Raw genomic sequence first — 25057 nt, forward strand, 5'->3', positions numbered from 1 at the left:
AATTTGACTGATTTTGCCAATTGGCTGAATCAATGTCCTTAACTTTTAAGTCATCAAATTTCGTTTTACTTGGAAAGTTTAAAATCTTAATGGCTTTGCCTGAGTCACTTGAGAACTGATAAAGAAATAATGTTTTGTCCCATCAAAAAAAAAAAAAGAAAATCTTCCTTTAGAAAGGTGTTTTTTGTAGTGCTAACATCCTAGAATTAAAATTACATGGGAGATAAATTAAATGGGTACAGATATATCCCTTAAGCTTGACTGTTTTAAGAGAAGCTGTGCTTATTTATTTCACATTATCACTGGAAGTCAGACACATTGCTTTCTTTGAAATAGGTAAGGGAGATTTGTGTGACAGTATAAATTTTACTATGACTCAAACTCTTGCAGTTGTTTAAGGCAAGATCAAACCACCTAATTCGACCTCAAGAGAGTTGTTAAAAAAAGAAAACATCTCTAAGCTTTGGTATCCAAGTTTATTTCTCTTCTAATGAACTACAACTGTGTGTACTTATCTGAACTTGGGCAGCAGTCAGCAAGCATATGCTGGCCAGGAATGTATTAAGTAGAGAATTACCAGCTAGAGCAAACAGCAATTGCTATAGAGAGTGGTATAATGTTGTAAAGTAATAGAAACACTTCAGAGAAGGCAGGAGCTTCCCCTGTTTCAGCACAGCAGCGCATTGCCAAATGCAGAGTTATGCAAGTGTACCGCAAACGCTGTAACCATCCCTCACGTGTGTGGGAAGCGCTGCTCACCCCGGCAATTCCTGCCTGACATCCCCTTGAAACACAGGGATTGGCCTTGGTCGTGAAGAAACGAAACCACACCACTGAAGGAAACGAGCACCCCGTCATGTACACAGCACAGGGAACAACACACCCCCCTCTGCTGCCCCGGGGAGCAGCCAGGGAGCTGAGCGCTGGCTGGGAGGGATCGTACTGGTAAAAGCTCCCTTTGCTTGCTGTATCGGTGTAACCAACTCAGTGAAGTGTCTTTGTCCTCTGCCACTGATTTTGCCCCATTGTACAGACTTCTATTTTCTACTGGCCATCTCCTTCTCTAGCTCATCCTGTCCCAGAAGTTACTAAGTTCACAGCAGTGAAAGTTTCACTCTGACTTCTCAGAAACCTAATTTGCAGAATATGGCCACAGTCCTTCATTCCTCTTCAGGATTTTTAGAACCAGATGCTTAGTGAATCCTTGATCCAGATAAGTAAGATACACCTTTTCACTGCATCTCACAATATGAGACCAAGGAAAGGAAAGAAGCGGCACCTTGAGAATTGTCTATTTAAAATGGATCCCTGCTCACCAGCCTTGCTCAGTGCACTGCTCGTGGAAGCAGCTCTTACAGCATCTGTCAAGGACAGAATGCTGGGTAAAAACTGACCACCTTAATAAATTCAGTTTATATGGGAAACTATTTTTATTTTTTTTTAAATCTACAATATACAAATACACGTTTGCAATTATTTGAACATGACAATGAAAAGTCATCTGCTGTCTGAGGGATGCTCCTAAAAATGTAGTCAATTATACACCTACTGACACAAACAAACATTTCTTTTAAATGCGCTGTTTCTAAATTTGCAGCAGACATTTTCCACACTCTAGAATGTTTACTCAGTGTTCACAGACCAGAATAAACTAGCCTCTGTTAGCCAAAACTATTATTCTTAAAGCTATTTCCTATCCCCTCTAAGCGCATAATTTCCACCCATTCCCTGCTGGGTAAGATAAGGCAGATCATTACATGGAGGTAGATGTATCTCACAATTGGATGCAAAAGAAATTCTAAAAATCACGAAATGTAATGCAAACTTACCAACTCTATTCCCTGTGGAAAAGGAGTGTCTTCCCAGTCCTTCTGAGGAAACCGTTGTATTATTTTCCCCAAACCTTCTGTTGGTCCTGCTGAAAGATAAAATTCTATTACTTAAAGGTAAACTGGTGGAATTTAAATCACCCATACATTTAAGAAAATTTTTAGAATATACTCAATATTAGGAAATTTTTCACCACAAGAGGCAGAACAGGACCCTCAAATATGTCTTGCACGTCACATAACAAACACAGTCTTAACGTTCTCCATCGGTAACACGAGGAGTCACTACATGAAAAAAAGCCAGGAGCTGCATCCAGCCTCTGCCCATCGTGTGTCTTTTCAAAATGACAGATGATTACTGATAATTCTAGTCTCTCTCTACAAACAGTAGTAAGTTAAAAACTAATAAAACAGATAATGTGATATTTAGAAAAGAAAGCACACAGTTGTCAACCGGCGGTCTTCCAAAAGAAGCCTACAGACTGAAAGAAGTCTACAGATTAAAAACCAACATGATTCATCTAGGACACACTAGCTCCTTGCCAGTATTTCTCGTTGGTTTCCTTAGACAAGTCAGCAGTGGTTTTCCAGACAGAAAGATGTAAAGAAAGCTGCTAATTTCTGATAACTTCTCTGATGCAATGGTCTTCTTTTTTTACCCGTTCCTTTTCAGGAAGGCACAATGGTATAGATAGAAAGCCCCTTGGAAACACCGCAAATACACCACAACTGTAGCATTGCATCATCCTGGATGGTACAGGAATGCACATACAAACATGAATTCTGTTCCTCACCTTCTGAAGTCGGGAGTAAGTACTGAAAAAATTATAACTTTCTTTTCTTTTTTTTTTTTTTTTAACTGGATTTTAGCTCTGGGATACACCAACAAATGAACACGGCAAAGTGAAAGCCATTTTGACATTAATCAATACTATCCAGAAGAAATGCTGAAAACTAGGACCATTTAGAACTGAGCAGTGCACAAGATAAAGTTTGCAATCAATAGCCACCAACTTATGTTTTCCACATTTCAAGCATGACCCTCTAGGTGAAGAACCTTTTCCTGATACCCAGCCTAAACCTCCCCTGACACAAATTCAGGTCATTTCCTCGGGTCCTGTCACTGGTCAGCACAGAGCAGAGATCAGTGCCTGCCCCTCCTCTTCCCCTCACAAGGAAGTTGTAACTGCAGTGAGGTCTCCCCTCAGTCTCCTCCAGCTGAACAGACCAAGTGCCCTCAGCTGCTCCTCACACGGCTTCCCCTCAAGGCCTTTCACCATCTTCACAGCCCTCCTTTGGACACTCTCTAATGGCTTAATGCCTTTTTTATATTGTGGCTCCCAAAACTGCCACAATATTCCAGGTGAAGCCGCCCCAGTGCAGAGCAGAGCAGGACAATCCCCTCCCTCGACCAGCTGGTGATGCTTTGCCTGATGCCCCCCAGGACAGGGTTGGCCCTCCTGGCTGCCAGGGCACTGCTGACTCATCTTCAACTTGTCATCGACCAGGACCCCCAGGTCCCTTTCCATGGCACTGCTTTTCAGTCTCTCATTCCCCAGTCTGTAAATACATCAACAGCAAAGCTGAAATTTGCAACCATTTAAACCATCTTTTAATAGCTGACCCATCGCATTCAATTGGATCACCTTTTCTCTAAAATCATACTACAATTAAAATTGAGATTAAACATTAAAATTTTTAAACATTTTCTTATAAATTCTCAAAGCTATACTTTGATATTATGAGGCAGTACAAATTCTGCATTAGTAGTAGCAGTCCATGTGCTGCTTCCTCCACAGACACCCAAGCAGCAGCAATGAATACATTATTCTCCTGACTTTACCACAGAAAACAATTTTCAGTCTGACACGATTCAAGTCTGCCAGCACAAATCAGTGCTATGGTGCAAAAAAAAAAATAGGCTTCCTTTAAGCTGCCTGCTAATTTACAGTTTGAGTTTGCTGCTATCTTAAAACCCACCATAATTTTTGCAGGATATTTAGGTAAACCCAATCTTATGGTTTATTAAGAAGCATTTTCTCCAGTTTATGAATATTTACACTTAACCTTCTCTGATTGTCTCTTGAAAATAATTTAGGAACAGATGTTCTTGGCAGAACGGGCATATCAACTACAAAGAGCAAACTCCCAAGAGCAATCTTACCCCCACAAAAGCACACACTGACTGTGATTCCCAAGGGCAGCCTGCTGAAGGACTGCAATCAGACTGGGTTAGCCATGAGATCTAAGTAGCAGTAAAAGATAAAACTGGCAAGTCAAAAGCCAAAGGAGACATTCCATTACAGAGAAGCTGCAGAGATGCCCAGAAAGCAGAGCTAAGATGTACCAGAAACCAAGGAACAAATACAGATATGGCTACAGCCTCAGTTTTTGTAGGGAAAAAGAGCTCCATATCTATTAGACTGTAGGAACTGAATAGGGTCACCAGTCGCTCATTTCACTTGTTTTAAGATCAAGTGTTCCCCTTATGTACTCTTTCACAGCATCTTCTACTGAATTAGCATTCTTCTCCCCTCCACCATTTCATCTCAACATCCTTCCAAAATGAGGAGGCATAAAGGGAAAGGCTTTACCATTCCCTCCCTAAACAGCTCTGGGAAGAGCAGAGAGCCACACACCTTCCCTCCTAAGGCAGGCAAACACACTCCAGCATTCCTTCTTTCTTCTACACACATCCAGTCTCTGTTTTCTTCTTTCGTGTAAAAAAATAACAGAACAGCTACATTTTTAACTAGATATGCCAGGAATTGATATGTATTTTATTGCCAGCATGCAACAAACAGCCTTCAGCCTTCTGTGCTTTCCTCTCACCCTTTACCTTTGGTACCCTTCTCAGAGAACTCATCTTTCCTTTATGCAGTGAATTACTTGATAGATGCTACTACTCTCTTTTTCACTCCAAGAGGGCTGTCCCCTCACAGACTCAGTATCAGAACTTCTTCTCTTGTTGACTTAAAAGTCTCAAATTACCATGTTATCTACTTTTCTAAGTCATATCTTTATCAAATCTCTTCTTCCTATAGTTGCTCTAGGGCTGGCAGGTGGCACAAAGAAGATACAGCAAACAAATGCATCCAAGGCATCAGTGAGCATCGACACCTTCCAGGCAGAGCAGGACTTGTGGTTGAGAAGCCAACAGCAAGAAAGGGTAGAAGGCACAAGGTGAACTGAGATATCCAGACTTCCTAGAAAAGGAAGTATCAAAGAATTACAGCAGCAATCAGCCCCTGCTATGTCTAAGCCCCCTAAGTTTCTCTGTGGGAACACAAGCGACTTTTTCTTTTACTCTGAATGCAGATCTCAAAAGACTGAGACCTCTGACACGACCAACTACACTTATAAATAACGAAATCATATTTTGAAGCTATCAATCCTTCCAGTTCTCTTTTTATTTGACTGCTACAAAGACCCTCCCTACATTACAGTATAGGAACTTCTTTTAATTCAGAATGAAGAAATGCACAATTTTTTTTTCTAAATTTTTAATAGTCTCTCCTTTATGCCAAAAGGTTATCAGGTTTTTTAGGTTACTTTCCTTAGAAGGCCACCAATGTTGGCCACCAATGTTAGACCTTAATGTATGTAATTCCATTTTGCTTTCAAGAAGGATTCTAAACCTCCATAGGAATTTACTTGAAAGAAATGCACTTTTGAACATTTTCTGAAAGCCAGAATGAACTTCTTATGCCACCTGAACTTGCACTTCGGTTCACTTCTGGGATCAAATGTCTTGGAGGTCACTGTTGGGAAAACACTCTTGAAAAACAGGAACATGTTCTATCTCCCTCTAGTTCAAGTGCAACTGATTTGGTATCCAAGTTCTCAAAAACTTTAGAAAAGGATCCTTTTCTGAACAGCTCACAGGATCCTCAAAAACTTTCCAGTTATTAAACAGTCAAAGTTAAGGCCCACAGCAGTAAAGAGAAAGTTCAAAGTTTAGAAAAAGAGTTCATGGAAGGGTGTACGTAGAATATATCACAGAAATGCAACATTTTAAAGGAAAAAAAAAATCAATGGTTCTGTATCCAAGATGTGAGCATTAGAAGAGAAAAATAAGTATTCACATCCATCAGATGTGAGTGAAAAAATAAAACCAAAACAAAACGCCAACAGAAAAAGCACAGTTAATCCTTCCACAGAAAAGTCCTGTGATAGAGATTTACAAATCTACTAATAATCCATAAAATCTAACTATTTCACATGATTTCTTAAATTGTATAAAATACAGATAGATGGGAAACACTCTTTCCATCCCACTAAACTTTGGTTTGCTTTGGGGGAATTGTTGTGTTTGCCTTTATTTTTTTTTTTTAATGAATCTGCAATCTTCCAAAATCAAGGCAATCCTTCCGAGTATCAGAGTTTTGTATGTTTGCAATTATGAAACAGAATTCATTGTAATTTGATAAATTTGGAAAATAAATAGAATTATTCTTTTCAATTACAGAAATTACTTGGTGAGAAGTTTAGACCCAGGATCACTTGAAAGAATCTCAGTGCTACAGCAGCAAGGACCTGGCCTGCTCTTGCCACAAGAAGCTTCTAACTTGGATTGGAAGTGTACTTTACCCAAATACAGAAATTTCCATTTATTCCTTATACAGAAGCAAAAAGATAAGCAGAAAAGGTCTGTCTGATAGACTGACTGTACTCCTTCCCATGAATGCAAGTAAAGTTAATTCCCTTAATGCTGCTACACCAGGTTAAAACCTGTGCAAGAGAAGACCTGGTAGCTGCACTTCTATTTAATAGTCACACCAATTCAGTACAGTCTGCTCACCACATTTTCCCAATACTTTATAGTTCAATTACTGTTGATTCTCTGTTGGCATTTTTCAATCCAACTAGTTGCATAACAGCAGAATTGTACTAAGTCCCTAAATCCCATGGTTTGGGGTGAGGGGGTGTGAAAGACAGCTGCCTTCAGCTGACTTTATTACTAAATAGTCCAACTTGCAGCAGAGAAGTTATGTTTGAAGATAACAGGTCATTCAAGAGATGGCTGCAACTCAACACCTAAGTGAATTTGCATTCTCAACTGCTTTAGCACAACAGGCAGAAACAAAATAAAAACAGACCATGGGATTTCAACAACTATCATTTGTTTCAATATATGCTACTGGTAACTACTGACAACTTTGCAAAAATATCAAGGCCACATGATGACAAAATAAAAAAAAAAGGTGATGAAGATTTTCCCATTAATAAGTTTCATATTTCAACCACATTCCCTCCACTCTGTATCCAGTCTTCTTTCAAGCACTTTTTATTAATTAACACTAGAAGGACATTCCTTCAATATCCAAGTGAAACTGCTATTAACTAAAGCTAATTAAACAAATGTGACACCACATTAAAAACACACACACAGTGAACAGACAGTGAACACCAGCAGCAACCTCCTCAGTTTGTGCCTGCTCGTATCCGCTTTACAGATCACAGATCTACCAAGATTTCAGAGGTTTTAAGAACATTAGGAAGAATTTCTTCACAGAAAGGGTGATTAGACATTGGAATTGGCTGCCCAGGGAGGTGGTGGAGTGACTGTCCTAGAGGTTTTAAGGAAGGACTGGATGTGGCACTTAGTGCCATGGTCTGGTTGACATGGTGATGATCTCAGAGGTCTTTTCCAGCCTAATTGATTCTGTGATTCTGTGAACTGGCACTCATTAACACTGACACCTTGCTTTTAAATTAGAAAATAGGTTAGTCCAGTGTCAATGACTTCAGATAACCACAGCCAGCAAGAAGGACCTTTGTATCACCAGGATTCCTGTCTTTTGGTATCCTTTCAAATAATGTGCAATCTGCCCCAAAAACATGCTGGAAAGCCCATAGCTAGCACTGCTCACTGAATTCAAATCAATTAGACAGAAGTTTTTGGAGGTTTTTGAAACCACTTAAACTCAGATATACTATACACACCACTCAGAAAACAAACTACTTAATACAGTACACGTGTGTGACCATAGCACAAACAATCTGCATATTAACAATGTGTTCCATGTAAACCAGGAATTGCTTTCTTTATTTATTATATTTACAAAACATGCCTGGAAGTAACATGAATTCAAAAGACATATTTCCAACAAAACTACTGCCATTATTATCATTAAAACCATAAATAGACCCACATTGTTTTCTTAATAAAGTTATTCCTACAAAAACAAAACTATCCCAATAATTCAAGCACTTTGCATTTTCTTTCATTTTGTAGTAGAGTATTTGTTTATCATATAAAGTGACAATGTAAAGGTATTGCAGCAATTTTCAAAGTTGTAATTTTGCGCCTAAGGCAAAAAATCATATTTTCATTTTCACTAAAGGTGCCAAGTAATAATAATCACCATCATCACCGCCATCCAACAGTATCTCTACCTTTAAGATGGTTTAACTCTTTAATCCATCGAAGTTGACTAGAAAATAAATCAGGTTTCAAATTTTTAGACCTTTCATTCTTGTCCCTGTACAATACATACACGCAGTGAATTGCCCAAGACCAAACCCCAAATTTCAGCCTGTAAGAATTCTGAACGAGCACTCTATACCTTAAGCTAGTAAGGAAGAAGCAACTTTTCTCCCCAACTAACTTCTTCTGATCTGCCCTTTTTCTCCTTCTCCTTTTCCCATCTTTTCCTTTAAACAATACAAGCATGCAACACATTAAAATTCTGGCATAATTTGCTGGTTCCTGAACCCTAGTCCCCTAAACTCCCTTCTTATATAAATCTTTCCCCATGAAAGGTCACATGCCATCTCTTGCTTGCCCTTGAAATTCCAGAAGCGAGCTGTTAATGCAACTTACATTCCAAATTAATGAGAACTGTGATAAACTCTGTCTTTTCACTTACAAACCCCTGATAAAAATGCATTTGAGCACTAAGTATTGTTAGCCATACACACAAAGCTTTGAATGGAAGCACTTCGGTGATCTGATACAAAAGGTATCATTTTCAGGTGTGAGAAGAACACTACAGATCACAAAGAACATCAGCAGCTATGCCACAGAAAATACTTTAATAGATCCTACATGTAAAGGTAACAAATAATTTCAGTATGCAGAAGCACAACTTTACATGTTGGGAGTTAGAAACAGTGTGTGAAAGATGCACAGATGCAGGTGGCAGAGCACAGTACCATTTATCCTTCTCAAAATAGTACTTAGTGCTAAAGACATCACTAAAATCTGCTGTGAGGTAAAATCAAAGTTCTTAGTTTCAAAACAGCAGAAGTTTTAAACTATCCAGGATTCTTGTCACTTTTAGGAGTTCCGGAAAAGCTCCTCACGGAAGCATGAAGACAACTCATGTTCCATCTTGTATCTCCGTTTGTAAAAGGGAACAGAAATGTACCAGAGGTCTCCCTCTACCTTTAAAAACATCACTACAGAAATCATGATGCCAGAAGACAGAAAATACCACAGATATCCCCATTTTAACTCAGCCCCTTTACAGAAATCAGAGCTGAAACCTAAGTGAACAAGAGGCCAAAGGAGAACTAACATTAAACAACTAGAAGGGAAAATATTTCTTTGATAGGCCTAAAACACATGGCATGGCATTCTGAAAAAATCTGTCCAACCCCATTACAACACAGGCCATGTGCATCCCAAAGTCTGAAGTAGCCTGGACATGGACATTTACATAAAAGTGTTTAACTCAGATGTATTCTAGAGAATAAAGATTTTATTGCAGCCTAATAGCCACCGAAGGTTAAACAAAATGCTGGCACGTTTAGGAAGATGGAATGAAGACAGGCTTTGCACAGTGACCACAGACACTATTTGTACAACTGGCACAACTCATAGTCAGTTCATCTTAATCAGGTCAAAGAAACGCATGCAACAATCCCGGGAATTTGAACGACAGACGTTCTGGAGGCTCGCCATGTTATCAAGGATGCAACAAATAATAGGATAAGACGATCCTCGGGCCCTTTTCTTTGTAAACAGGAAAAATTTGTTGAACTTAGCAGGGAAAAAAAAGAAAAAGTAGCATTTCAATCTTCTCCCAAAGTGTACTGGCACTGTTAGTCAGGACTACCTGAAATACTTGGATGGTCCAAAATCCTGAATGCCTCAATATTTATTTGACTTTGGCAGTTTTGTAATTTGCAGAGCCATTAACCCATCTTATACACGAGAGAAGGAAGCACAGAAAAAGGGTTCTACACCCCAAGGATGTACAAAAAGCAGGCTCAACTGACCTCACCTGAATCTCAGATTAGCACCTTATTCACAGGATCATCCTTCCCACTATTGCAATAGATATTCTCCTACACAGGTCAACAATAATCTTCATTACTCCTAAGTATCAGAAGTCATTTCTATGCTTTGTAAATAAAGGAAGAAAACTATTCTAGCTTTTGATTAAGTTAAAGCAGGTGGCAGAAGGGGGAATGGCAATACATGCCATATCTCATTCCACTAAATCAACCGGTGTTTCTGCTGAAAGGAGGTTAGTGGCAAATACTTAGTTAGGAAACCTCTAAAAGAGGTTTGAAAAGTCTAAGGAAAATTCACATTGATGGATGAACTTCAACCACTGAAGTTGTACCAATGCCAAGGGAAATGAAAGTGGATAAATACCATAAAATGCAGAAGAGGAAGTAAATAGAGAAAAGTGAAGCATGGGCAGAAGGAAGAGGAAGAACAGGGGATGTCATAACCATCACCATAGGTTAGATGCATATTTAGCTACAGCAGTAGTGTCCCTCTAACTCTGCTCAGCAGGATCCAGCCCACCAGCACTGGCTGATGGTGCACACGATGATTTGGTCGGCCAAGGCTCCATTAGTGTCCAACCCTTCTGAAGGAACGTACCAAACATCACAAATTCAGTATTACCCTTGGAAAACCGTCAGCCATGCAAGGTGCTGCCTCATTCAGAAAGCCATGCTTGAGAACAAAACTGTACTGACCAGTGGCAATGACCTCACTGATGTTTTTCAACTGTGAGTTCTGTAAAAAGCTGCTTCTTTTTGCTGCCGTTGCACCCACTGTCTTTGAGAGCTCGTGGAGGAACTTCTGCAATGGCATGAGCTGTCCTTTAAAAAGCTTTTCTGTCCTATAAACCAATGAAGGTGCCAGTTACTACTGAAGAACCCTCACTAGCATTCCAACTCCTCCAAAATTTTACCTGGATAAGTTACTGATACAATTAATGCAGCTTGGCTGCAATAGCTGGACCTCAGGACTCTTCCTTCCAAACAGAAGGTTGGGACATAACACACTTCTGGACAAACACTGTATTTTTGCTGGGTGGACAGTAACAGGGCTTTCCAAAAGTCTTAAAAGAAAACAACAGACAAGAAAGCAACAATTAATGTTACATAATTTTCAAGTAATTCCCTATCTAGTGGTGGGCACGATATTCGAGAAATTGGGAAAAAGCTTGGGCAGTTGGCAGGGAGAAAGTTTCCTGCTCACTGACAATTCCCCTTCTTGTTTGCAAACAAATCACTTTTGCCAGCTTCTGCATAGGAAGGGAAGATCAGACTTCAAAATAAACATGCTTTGTTAAACAAACAGTCTTTTGAACACACCGGACTGAAAAAGACTTCCCAGCTGTCCTGGAGAAAATATTTTTTATTTATTTTCAAGGAAGGTATAAAAAACAGGATGCCAAAACCACACTCAGCTTTGTACTCTGAATCAATGTCTCAAGTTTCACAGACTGCTCACAGAAAAAAAAAAAAAAATTTAGGCAGCTTCTCAGTTCTAACAAATTACATATACTGCTCTAACAAATTATATGTACTACTCAGCTTTAAAAATAACCCTGCCTTATCTACTAAATACGATCTCTGTTTTCAGCGAGTTATCTTCCTTCTACAACCATCCTTTGGAGTTATCTTTAACTGAGATATCCCATAAATAAAAATTAAGCTCCACTTTGAAATTTCCTAAATATAACATTCTAGGTTTACCAAAATGGTGTTACCTTTTCAATATTATTATTTCAACATATTAATCAACACAGCATAGAAAAATTGAATGCATTAAAAAAAAAAACCAGCGTGAGTAAATCCTTCTACCTTTTTTACTTTTTGTATGGTTGTTTTTTTAACCAAACACACATGGCAAGGTTACAATAAGTTTACAGACATTTACAGTCCAGAGATGTAAGCTGCTGTAACTGTAATCTGATTTTGCTGAGTATAAAGAAAGCTATTCATATTCTAAAATTCAGCAAGGACACGACTTCACAGAAAGGCTTTCTACATTTAACTCTTAAAGAAGTACGTTCCTATGCTGAAACTTATTTTTCTAAATCGCTTTACAGGAGAATAATAGGTAAGGAAGACTATCTACAACAGTTCTCTCTATCAGTATTCATTTACAGGATTCCTGAATATGAATATTCAGGTCAAAATGCAATAATTAAAACAGACCCTAAATTAAAAAATAAATGAAGTGTTTCAGCATATTTAAGTAAATCAGGTTTTAACCTCTATTATGTGGAGTTTTTTTCCTATTACATTTTTTTTTTCCTAGGAGCAGAGTGGAAACAAAGCTAAATTGGGGCTGGAGGGAAGGAATCCCACATTTATAATTTTACTGACTATATGCTACTTGTTCAGATATATAAAATAACTTCTGCAAGCACGTTTGGTCATATTCAGGAGAAGTCATAATTAGGTCTATGAACGACATAATATAGATAAAAATCCTAAATAATATTCAGACTATCAAACTGAATATGGAAAAATGTTACTGTGCTCTACTGAAATTGTTAAGAATACAGTTTAGGGGTTTTTTGAAATCCTCATCATTCCTACTTGTGTGAACATTGATAAACAAGGTTATAAAGCCAATACAAAGAGAGATTCCTTCTGTGACATTCTGTGGGAATAGGAGAGAGTCATGTGACAAAGATAAAATGCTACTCGAAGTAATTTCATTTTAAGAGCCATCTACAGTATCATAATAAATTACTGATTTTGAAAATCCATATATATATCATCATGAAATTAAAATTTTTCTAAGTCCTTTCAAGCCCTATAGAATCTAGGCAAGTTGCAGCCTAAATTCTAAACAAAAACTCTAAAGAAGCTTCCTAACACTGCAATTCTATTTCCATTTTAAAAACTGCTCAATAAAAAATAAGGGGAAAAAAAACAAACAAAAAAATCCACAAAACTTCACTACAGAAACACACTAAAAATCCAGATGAGGTGAGGAAGAACAAGCAGCACTGTGAGCAACAAGCTACTGAAGGCTGAATTCCTGAAAGCCTTGATCCCACACAGAATCTCGCTCTAAGGCTCTGATAAACTTCTCTGGCACCTGTAACACCTGCTCCACACAGCCTGGTGTGCACTGCTACTGCACTGTGAGCTTTTGCTAACTTTGAATACTTGTACAGTTCTCCTATTGGTCCACCAACTTCCCAGAGACTTGTCTGAACTCAGGGCTTCCAGTATCCCCTGAGCCGCCCTTTGGCTCTCGCAGGATATCTTCACCCTCCCCCAGTTGGTTTCCTAAGGAAATGAGGTTTGGGCAGTGCACACTGTGCTGTCTATCAGCTTCTCTCCACCCCCTTCAGCTCGCAGCTATAAACATACTGACAACAAAAAAGCAGAACGCAAACCCTGAAGTATATCAATAAGATAAAGTTACTTTTAAATTCAACCCATCATCACACTTATTTTTGTGTTGCGTATTCCAAGATCCAATTATTTTACAGAAACAGTGTTTTGAGTTCAACAAATGCTTCCCAAACTGATGCATCTGGTAACAGAATATTATTAGATCTACTCTGTTTGGGAGAGTAAGATCAGTAGTAGCTGGATACACAGGGTGGAATAAGCATACACAAAGTTTGAGGTTGGGTCTTCTTTTAGAAAAGATGTGTAAACTCTTGGACAAAGACATTCTTGGGCAAACAATGAGACTTCCCTTGAAGCTCACATTTGTATCCAATGGTCTGAACAAGTGGTTTTGTTTGAGGGAGGGAGCCAAAGAGCTCAAATTCAGTCATAAAGAGCTCTGAAACAAAATGTCTCATAAAAATGGTGATTCAAAAGAGTGTTCCCCAACAAAAGACAAAGATTTCATGCCTGCTGCATGTCGAAATAAAAAGTGGAAACAATGAAAAGCAAATGGGTTCTCAAAATGTACATAAAATTACATACTTGCCCTGTTAGAGAGATGCATAAAAAACCACTAAGAGGAACACAAATACTTTTTGCTCAAAAATTACAGTGGCTTGAGTAACACCATTTAGACCTGCTGTCAGAAGGACTTGAAGTAAATACTCAGATTGCAAGAGGAATCTTGTCCCTACCACAGTCTATCTTTAAAAAAAAAAAGATAAAATTAGATTGCCAGTGTGAATTATCACCTGAAAATTCTGCTGATGAGAAAAACTGTCACTGCACAAGACCAAATGTGTCTTCTCAAGCATTGACTTGTTTCAAAGGCACCACGGAGTCGGATGTATCTAATTAACAGGGAATGCAATGTTGCAAAAGAGTAAGCAAAATACTTCCCAGAGCTGGCTGATAACTGCATTTCAGTGTAGGGCTCCCCAACACACAGACCCATGATAAGGAAGCAGAGACACACACATTCTTTGAGAGGCACAGAGAAGATTCTGGAAAGATTTTCCATCCCATGAAGAAGAGCAAACACAGCATTAGAAGACAGTTCTAGCTACACCAACCTCACATATTTGAATTAGAAGACCTGGACTCTATATTTAAAGACTAATCTTTACTACAAATCAGACATCTTTTTTCCCCTTTTAAACTGAATACATTCTACCTTTCCTTAAATCTTCATATACTTTTTAAAGTTAACTGGCTTATGGAAAGAACACAGCTGTGGTAGGAAAAGAAACATGAAGTTATAGGTTTCATAGCTTCACGTATCTGACCTCCAAGCAAAAATACTGAGATAAATGGGCACAGCATTTCAAGTTACCTTTGTGAATGTTTTTTAAAATATCTTGACAGCCAAACATTTGCAGCTATCTGTAACACATAAAAAGCTAATAAGAAATGGATTTTTCCTTTAAAAATAAAAAATCAACAAAATTCACAAACTGAGATTTTAAAGCCAAGCCATTGGTCACTACTTAGATGTCTCATTTTTATGTAAATCACCTGAAAGATTACTCATACATTAAAAAATGCTGGCTCTTTCTGCAGAGTTAAGTTATATTAGTTAATCTCCTTGAATATCAGCTTGCTAATGAGGCAGACCTGCAGAATCTCTTTTTTAACACTTTTATTGGTTTGATGCCAATGTCAAATCTAGCTGAGCAAATAAATTAAGCTTACTGCAGTAGCAGAAAACCAAAGAGCTTCCTCTAACTCTTCTAGCAGGTACACAGGTGTTACTTGAGTTACCAGTTGTAACTCTCTTTGGTCAACACACTGCAGAGAATCCATGACCCTGTTCCATTTCCACACAAAGATCTCAGATGAAAACTGTATTACCCTGCTCTCCATAGGAATAATCCTATCCATCACTTACAAGTTCCTGTGGCGTGCTGAGGTGTGGTCAGCACACTGGGATGGCCTCCAGAGGGACTCTGACAGGCTGGGGAGGTGAGGCTGTGCAAACCTCATGGAGTTCAACAAGGCCGAGTGCAAGTTCCTGCACCTGGGTCGGGGCAATCCCAAGCACAAACACAGGCTGGGTGGAGAACGGGTTGAGAGCAGCCCTGAGGAGAAGGACTTGGGGGTGTTGGTCGATGAGAAGACCAACATGACCCAGCAATGTGAGCTCTCAGCCCACAAAGCCAAATGTATTCTGGGCTGCATCAAAACGACTGTGGCCAGCAGGTCGAGGGAGGGGATTCTGCCCCTCTGCTCTAGTGAGGTCCCAGCTGGACCTGTTTGAGCAAATCCAGAGGGCTACAAACATGATCAGAGGCTGGAGCACCTCTCCTATGAAGACAGTGTAGGAGAGTTGGAGCTGCTGAGGCTGGAGAGGGATCCAGGGAGACCTTGGAGTGCCTTCCAGTACCTAAAGGGGCTATAAGAGAGCTGGAGAGAGACCTTTTGTATGGGCATGTAGTGACAGGACAAGGGGAGATGTCTTCAAACTGAAGGAGAATGAGTTTAGATCAGATATTAGGAAGAAATTCTCTACTGTGAGGGTGGTGAGGCACTGGAACAGGTTGCCCAGAGAAGCTGTGGCTGCCCCATCCCTGGAAGTGTTCAAGGCCAGGTTGGATGGGGCTTTGAGAAACCTGGTCTAGTGGGAGGTGTCCCTGCCCATGGCCAGGAGTGTTGAAAGTAGGTGACCTTTAAGGTCTCATCCAACTCAAACCGCTCTATGATTCTTAAGGCAGTCAAGGGGAAGGAATGTAAGAGCACACTGTTTTAAATATGGAAAGAAAAGGAAGGAAAAATGTAAGGTTCCAATTTAATATGCAGTGCTTAAATACTCATAAGTAAGGAGGAACTACAACCTAACATCCTTCAGCTTTTATTTTCCCTAAATTAACTTGACCTTACAAACTTTAATAGGTGGGATGCCAATAGTTAAAACACACCAGCACACACACACACACACACACACAGATCCAACGGTGGTTACTGAATTTTTTCATCAGATGAACAGAATCATATCAGCTTCAGATTTGAAACTTTTTACTTCTAGTAACCCTACTTCACATAAAGGAGAAGCATCTGCATCACTTTAGAAACTTTCTTTCAAAATCTCGTAATGAGTGCTGCTGAGTTGATTGAGCTGCTTCATTAGTGTGATATAAAATACCTATCCCTACCCCAGCTGCAGATGCAGCCCTGAACCTCAGTGCAGCAAACTGGGTATAATCCAGCAGTGGCCACATAGTGGGAGGTAAGAAAACGTGTGCCATGAGGCTGTGTTGCCTTGGGTGACTCACAGAGATGGAAGCTAATTGCTCATCCCTCACACTTTTTCTTTTTTTTGCCTACTAAATACATCATTATCTTGGACCATCCCATCTAAAGAGAAACTGTTTGGTTTTCAAAGATTTTGCCTACTAATTTCTCTTCAGCTTAACAGCTACTCTCAGAAGACATTTTTCTTGCGCCAGATGTCAGAACACAAAATTAATGTCACAACTTATAAGACACTTTCCATTATAATATCACAACACTTCTAACAGAAGACAGATGACCTGTCAAAACAGGGACATCCCCCCCCTTTTTTACACTCAGTGAAAGATTAATTGCGTAAAACCACAAGTGACAAAGCTACAGCTACTTATGTCCAATGTCTCTACTAAGGGGTTTAGTCCCCATGTCCCCACACAGTTAAACTCTTACAAAAGCCATTTTTATTAATTAGTACTATTGCCAGAGAAAACAATTCTTACCACAACCTTTTCTCAGCTGTGGCCTAATAACAGGGATTCTTTAAAGTTTAATAAATAATTCTCTTTAGTTTTGTGGCATTCTTATGTAGGCCACCTATAGAACATTTTTCTTAATGTAACAGTGAGAAGAATTCAGTGGTATGACAGGCACTAGATGGTGATTCTCCAAGAGAGTTTTTGGTTATGCAGTAGTTTTGAAGAAAACATCAGCCAAGAACACTCTTATATGCTTCTGAAGTCCTGCCAGGATGTAAATTAAATGACCCAATATGAATTCTAAGTCATAGAAAGCCTCGTAATTCAGTTACTTGACAGACAACAAGGCAAATTACTGCGATTGAAAGAGACTTCTACACTCCACACAAAATATCACAAAACAACAGAGGTGCAATAACTCTATAGGAAGTTTACTCATCAAGAACCTGAGCAGTGCTCATCCAGTGCTGAATACCTTGTCACATGAGTCTGGAGAACAGTAAGAAATGCATTCAACCAGTCTTGAAAAATAAGGTGCATAAACACATGTGAAAGACCACAAGGCTGAGCAAGACTTTGAATTTTCTCTACTCTTTCACACAAAAAAAAAATAGCAGAAGGTCCAAACCCCAAAATTTTCTCACCTATATGGATTACCAGTGACATACCTTGTCTTTCTTTGGGCTATAAAGATTTTCAACAGTGGAGCACTAAGCATGGGCAGATACTGATTTATTTGGGAGCGTACCCAAGAAAGTTTGGCTACAAACTCATTAAGGAGCAGGAGAGCTTCCAGTTGCTGTAGGAGGGAAAACAGATTGACACCCCACTTTCAACATTGTAATTAGAATCTGCTGCTCATGGTCTAGGAGCAAGATATTTTTATTTGCATATCACAGTTTGAAGCTCCACGTGGGTTAGTTGCTGGCAGGCGCATTTCTACGTCCTTATCCCAAAAAACAATTTGCTTATTAAAAGATAAATGACTGCATTATGTTACCTGTCAATCTAGTAATAGGCAGTTGAGGTCGACCATCTTATCTAAGCTTTCATTTATTTCCAAGAGTGCAGAGCCCTAGAGCATTGATGTAAAATGCCTCTTCTAATGAAGACCACAGACCTTGCACAACGTGACAGTGAAAATGAGCTTCCCAACTGTCATTTGAAACTGTCAGCTGAAACACAACTGATGTCACTTTTTTCAGAAGATTCAGGGAAGTTCAAGTGCTGAACAATATTATCACAACAAGTTGGAACAATGTTGACCCACTGACCAAAGGAATCCTTGCCAGAAGAACTCAGAGTAATTCCAGATAGTTCAAGTCATCTGAGGTAACGTTTGGTGCAATGAGTCACGTAAGATAAATGGGTCTTCTGTTTTAAACAAAAGACATACCAATTTACCATAGTGGTTAGCAAAGTATGCAATCCCAGAACCAAACTTAAAGAATGGGATCAGTTTTATAGAAAGGAAATCTCTCCTGACTCTGGATTCAAGAATACATCCAGTTACTCCACAACTTGTACAGTGTTTAAGGTTTTGCACAACAGCTAACTCCAGAGACCAGTATCATCTAGGTCTCCTTTAATAATTCCTGAAGAAATGTCCTGAAGACAACTTGGAATAAGAATTAATTCTGTCTGGTTTCAGTGGGCAAGAAGTCAAAGAAGAACAGCTTGGTCACTTCAGGAAAGCAGCGTTAAACAATCTGACAGCCCCACTGCACTGAGCCAAAGGAACAAACGCCTTCACTGAAATCGGCCTCGTGCTGCAAATGCTTCTGGACCTGGAAGGTTTAGCTAAGAAGAAGGATTAAAGCAAGTGTCCACTTCCTTGAAAACCAGGTATTCCCCGTTTACTCTGTGGGCAGTGAAGTAACATAATTTAGAGGCTTTCTGGGACAGAGTGTACTGGGACAGAGTGTACTGGATATAGTTGCAATGAAGTTCATTTCCTTCGCAGCAGCCTGTAGGGTGCTGTGTTTTAGGTAGGTGAGTGAAACAGTGTTGATAATAAACCAAAGTTTCAGCTGTCACTCAGCAGAGTTTGCACAGCATCACTGTCCCCTCAGCAAGCAGGGCTGGAGGCTGGCAAGGTGTTTGGAGGAGGGACAGTTGGCCCAAACTGGCCAAAGAGATATTCCAACATTATGTAACATCATTCTCATTAGTTAAACTAGGAGAGTTTTTCCAGTCAAAGCAGATGTTGCTTGGAGATAGGCTGGGCTTTGATCTGCTGGTGGGACATGGAGACTGATTACTTTTGCATTGCCTTCCTTTCTTTCCTTGCTTCCTTTCCTTCCTTCCCACACCTTCAGTTACTGAACTTTATCTCTACCCACAAGTTCTTCTCACTCCTGCCCTTCTGATTCTCTCTCCAGTATCTCTGTAGAGAAGTGAACAAGCACCTGGGTGAGAGCTTAGCCCCTGGCCAGGGTCAACCCACCACTGAGAGGATTCAGGAGGTTAATCAGATTTCCTTCACAGCCAGTGACATCCAGGCAGCATACACCATGACTACAAAGCATGGTTCCACTTCCACACTGAAGGACTCCTTCAGTGTAGGATCCTGCATTTATTTAAGCAAGTTTAATTACTGCAGTACATCTTTTCCAAGACAAAAATAACAGTTCCAACAGACACTGCCCACTGGAAAGGTTCTGAGATACTAATTCCACAGAGGTGAAGAATTTTCATTGAAAAAGTAAAGACAAACTTGCTTAAAATGAAGTAAATTTATACTATTTTTCTCTGTGATAGTGAATTGTAACCACTATACACTGGCTGAATGGCTGGTCTGTAGCCACAGAAAAGGAACATGGGTGTCATGGAGGCAAATCTAGAACTCACAGGGAAGGAGGATGACTGCCACTGTCACAGTTCCAGTTTCCTGGTTTCACAAGTAGCCGTGCCCTCCAAGGTATGCAAACACAGCACCTCGAGCATACATTAACTTTTTCTTCCTGGGTTTTACTGAACAGCCTCGTGCTGAAGAAGTTGTCAAATTTATCATGTGCTCAGAGGGGTAATACCCTCAAAATGGACTTGTTAGGATGGCAGCACCCAATGAGCTTGCTGACAAAAGCTGCCTGCCACTAAAGGTAGTGCTAAATGCTCTGACTTCAGGTGATGTCAACTCGTGACACCCACAGGCCCCTCAGATCCAGGGAGACGTTCAGACCCCTTCCAAGAAGACAACTTCCAATGTAAAGATCTTGGTCATTCTTGTTTTGACTAAAGATGAACAGTGGAGCATCTTAAGATTTCCATCTCTGTGGTAATAGGGATACAACACATGTGGAGTACAAGATGGAGTCAGTTCTAAAGTTGCAAAAGAAGAATTCAGGGAGCCAGAATATCTTGGAAAAAGAACAAATATGGAACAACCTTCTGCCACTCCGAAAAGAAAACAACTCACAGCTATGGAACACTCCATCTCCCCAAGGAAGAGACGTGCCAGATGCATTCCAGTTACTGTGTCCATGTGTTTTCTCATTCTCCACGCATGGAGCATGAATGTTCCATCTACAGAGTCTGTACAAGGAAAAAAATTCCCTTTTCTCAAGTTTGCAAGTGTAAGTGGTGTGTTCAAATTCATGCAGGCTACATTCAAATATAAAACTACAAATTTGGTAGTACTTTATAGGAAAAAGGCATTATAAAAGAAATATTATTATTAAAGATCTCAGGAAGCCTTCCTTCTGTAACTGCAGAAAAATTGTATCAACCAAAAGGATTTTTACCCCTCTGGAATAAAGGACAAAAAAAGTATAATCAGGGACAACTGTTCTGTACTGGTGTTCTCTGTTACCTTTTGTTCTTATTTTTGAACCCTACAAGAATTTCAATAGTGAAACAGAACCATATGTATCAGAATAAGTCTTTTCATTTTGGCACACTCCAGCAAAATCTGCTTTACATGACTAAAAATGACTAAGCTTTAAATATTTAATTTGGGAGAGCTGCCTACTTATCAGTGACAAGCTGCAGTCACTCAGAGAGAATATTTAAAAAAAAATTTAAAAAACAAAACAAAACAAAACCCCAGGGGAAAAACCTAGTCTAGGAAAGAAACTGAAGCCAACGTGTCACTCTTACCTCCCAAAAGAAACTAAATGAAAATTGCAACTGTTTCAAAGGAAAATCATTGGACAGGATTTTCTGTGGAAAGACTATCCAAATATTTTTCCAGAAATAAGTATCACCTGTATATAAAGAATATTGACTTAGGCTAGAATCATCTTAAATTCTGTTAGTCCAAACATGCTGACAAAGCCCCAAGAGTGATTAATCACAGAATACTCTGAGTTGGAGGGGACCCACAAGGACTATCGAGTCCAGCTCTCAAAGCAAACAGCCCATACATGGATCAAACCCATGAACTTGGTGTTTTTAGCTTCAACCAACTGAGCTAACCTCAGAGACAATGAATGACTAGGAAAATTAAGGATTGCTTCACTTCTGTATCTCATCCATATGCACATATTGCAAAATGGTGAAGAACTGTGGCACACCAGATTTGTTACTATTAAAATTATGCTATCTGCAAACAAAAAAAATAGCATTCATGTATTCATATAAACTACCATATTCCAATCCCAGCTACTGGCTATGACTCTGGCATGTCTTCTATTTGATCTACAGGTCATTTACAAGTGTCTAAATGTCCAAGTCAAAAATAATCGTAATTTCCTGGATTCAGCATATACCACAATCATAGCACTCAACAGAAATGTTAAGGAACTATTCAGAATCATCACCCAGCAATACAGACATTAGAGTTTATTCATCTGCTTTTATTGTTATGCCCATAACTCCACTATAAATCCCCAATTAGAAGTGGTACTTCTATTTTTAAAACACTAAAACCAAAACAAGAACAAACTGTTATGGCATTGTTTCCCAGATTCCTGACCTAGAAGGTTATCACTGAAGAACTCCTGGGGCTACAGGCACCACTGCAACCTCCAAACTAAAGTACTACACTACTATCCAGCCCTGCCACTACATGCAAAAGGCTATTAAAGTGCAAAAGCCCAACAAACTGTGAAATCCTGTGGGAATTGAACATGTAATACAGTCTGTGCATCAAATTGCCAAATTACTTCCAACTGTTCTTAAATGTATCCTTCCAGATCAACACCACTACAAAGAGACAAGAATTTCTCTGCATGTGCCACATCAAAAAAATATTCCATCACACTATTTCAAGATATCCTTCCTCACACATGTTGTCACCTTAATTCAGAATGGATTTTTTTCAGGGTTGTCCAAAACCTACCAAATGCTGTCTAACAGTACAGCACAGCAACTTGAGTTAAACAAGATGTTACCTAGCTTTACTTTTAAAACTTTTCAAAACTCTTACCTTCAAGAATGAGTTTTGATGCAAATTAGACTCAGGAAATTAGAGTCAATCAGCATGCACTAGACACCCAACTAATTACTCAATGCCTACTGTAGAATACACAGTCTTCCCAAATCCTTTAGTGAAGTCCACATCACCTGCAGCACAGAGGAAAAGGAACTTGTCTCAGCTGTGGGAAGAATATGATTTTGTGATCTCAGGCTGCTCGTTCAAGCACGTGCCAGCAGCCACTGATAATATCATAAATGCACCTACAATGTTCCCCAGAGGAGAGATAACAGCTTACATGGTATTTTTATTTTCAGGATTGTCAGACCAATTTCCACACGAGACAAATGCCTTGGGAATCAGCAAAGTGCTGAAGTCTCTTGTACCGGAACTTGAAAGCCAAAAGTATGCTGAACAAATAAAACATATTTTGTAATATAGCTAGAGAGAACAAACACGTAAAAACGACCAAACAGATACTCCCACCTCAGATTAATACACTCAGAAGAGTTTTACTAGCAATTAGATTCTAGTAGCATCTTCACATAAGCAGATTTTTATAACAGAAATTTACACCAGTTAAACTTTATTTATCAAGCTGACAGACCATACTTTCTGCAGCAAGCATTACTTTTCCCACAGAGGTCTGCACTTCAAGTACTCTTTGTCCTGTACAATGTCATCCAAGTCCCAGTTGTCTTCAGTGCATATTTATACAACACTCAATTAAGTGAGTTTTCAAACACTCTCTCTAAATTGTGTTTCTATTTGTTATCCAAAACAGGAGCCCTTAAAAGTACTGTTAAACCATTTAATGGTATATACATAAAACCCCAAATGGCTCTTATTCCACAACATGCTTTTAATCCCTTCCTTAGTGCTCCCACCAACTATCTTCAGAGCAATTAATTCCTGAGAAGGAATTGTCATAGAAGTTTTCGTATCTTAATACATATTTTTTACACAGAATTTTCATTTTCAAACCTTTCAATAATATTTTCCTCTTTTTAAGCAGATACGCAAACATTTTATGAAATGAGAGATTAGGCCTTTTTGGAGAGGAAAGGAAACTGTTATTCCAGTTTGCATCTGGTCAAACACTGCCCAGATCACCCAAAATTACACACAAAACGTTCACTCGCCCAGTATCTTCTTTTCGTGTACCACTAATAGATTTAAGGTGATTTTCCTACTACTTTAGGAATAGTGACCCAGGAATATGAAAAACTATATTACCAGCTCCTGAACATGCAAGATTAGCCTACTACTTGAAATGTAAGGAACTGTGCCACCATCACAACTACCATGAGAATTTCACATGGTTTTTATTCACCTTCACATTAATCTAAGTCATGTGTTTGAGGTCTTTCTCCCCAGCCCATAACTAACACCGATGAGGGGGAAGAGGAATCTGTACTAAACTCTAAATATCTCCATTTCATAGAAGAGCACCAGGGTGCATGGAACCCTCTACGCTGTCACTTCCCAAAGCCAATTCCTGGCTCCATCCTGGAAGTTACTCACTTTTCCAAGCACAGAAGCCAGAAAGCACAGCAGGAGAGGGCAGCAGAGGCTGCTGCATGTCTTGACATCCTCGAGAAAGAGCAAACCCAAATATCACACCTAGAGAGAAACAGCTCTACATCTCAGTGGCTGGATCCTGAACATCCTGACAAACGGATGGAGAAACAGAAGGAAGGGTATGAATATGGAAAAAACTACACATTCTGATTGCCTATTGTTTAGCTCAGAGGTTTTCAGGGGAAAAAATGTCTGTACAGAGACACAGTGTCAAGACATATAGTAAATAAAAATGTAATGCCTGTTACTATAATACATATACACACTTGGGTTTTCTGCTAACCCATAACTTCTACACTTGTGTTGAAAGTTTTCTGTTATTCTGTTTTGATTTTTAAAGTTTTTCCTCTTCTGAAAAGAAAAAAAACAAACGACCACACAAAATCTCAGCACATTATGAACTTCCCAGTCATTACTTCACAGCAGTTTACCTTTACCCAATTTTCCTGCATCAAGAATCAAGGACATTCAGAAATAGCTAGAGATGCTGAACCAACCAGGCACACCTATAGCAGAAAAGATGTTCTGGGGGTTTACTGACTGGACCAACACGTTCAGAATGCTGTTTTCTCAGAGGTGTTAATGCCACCTAAGATGCCATCTGTGAAACTGTTACAACGGGGCACACTACTGCAAGTCTGAAGAACAGGAAAAAGCTCTTGAAGATAGCATAGATTTTATTGAAGATCAAAGCACACCTGTAATTAAAATCTGACTCACATAAAAAAATACCAAAAAAAATGTACTATTAGAAACTACCAATGATTTAACTCCTAAACTCGAATAATACACCTCCACAGACAACACAGAAGTGTAGACTACATCCAGGCACTAGCAGTTCATATTCTTTTTAACACGACCTAGAAGATAATATCTACGTTCTTGGCAAATTTTATGGCACAAAATTCTGCTTTTAATAGATTTCTGAACATCTACTCAGGTAATTTCAGTGTAATAAAAATATTTTTTCATCTAAC

At 39.2% G+C, this 25057-nt stretch overlaps 1 protein-coding gene across 5 annotated transcripts in view; it reads right to left on the minus strand.

The window, feature by feature from the left end:
* Positions 1–25057, minus strand: part of SBF2 (SET binding factor 2) — a 258678-nt gene that overhangs the window by 207967 nt on the left and 25654 nt on the right. For 3 of the 5 annotated variants that reach the window (XM_027737242.2, XM_027737260.2, XM_027737278.2), the window contains exon 2: positions 1830–1918. In XM_027737242.2, the coding sequence (XP_027593043.1) occupies positions 1830–1918 (89 nt within the window). The remainder of the gene's footprint in view (positions 1–1829; positions 1919–25057) is intronic. The other 2 variants (XM_027737251.2, XM_027737269.2) reach the window with 1 other exon arrangement.

Source organism: Pipra filicauda, unplaced genomic scaffold (genome assembly GCF_003945595.2).
Source record: "Pipra filicauda isolate LSUMZ 115617 unplaced genomic scaffold, ASM394559v2 scaffold26_size5592650_pilon, whole genome shotgun sequence".
NCBI lineage: Eukaryota > Metazoa > Chordata > Aves > Passeriformes > Pipridae > Pipra > Pipra filicauda.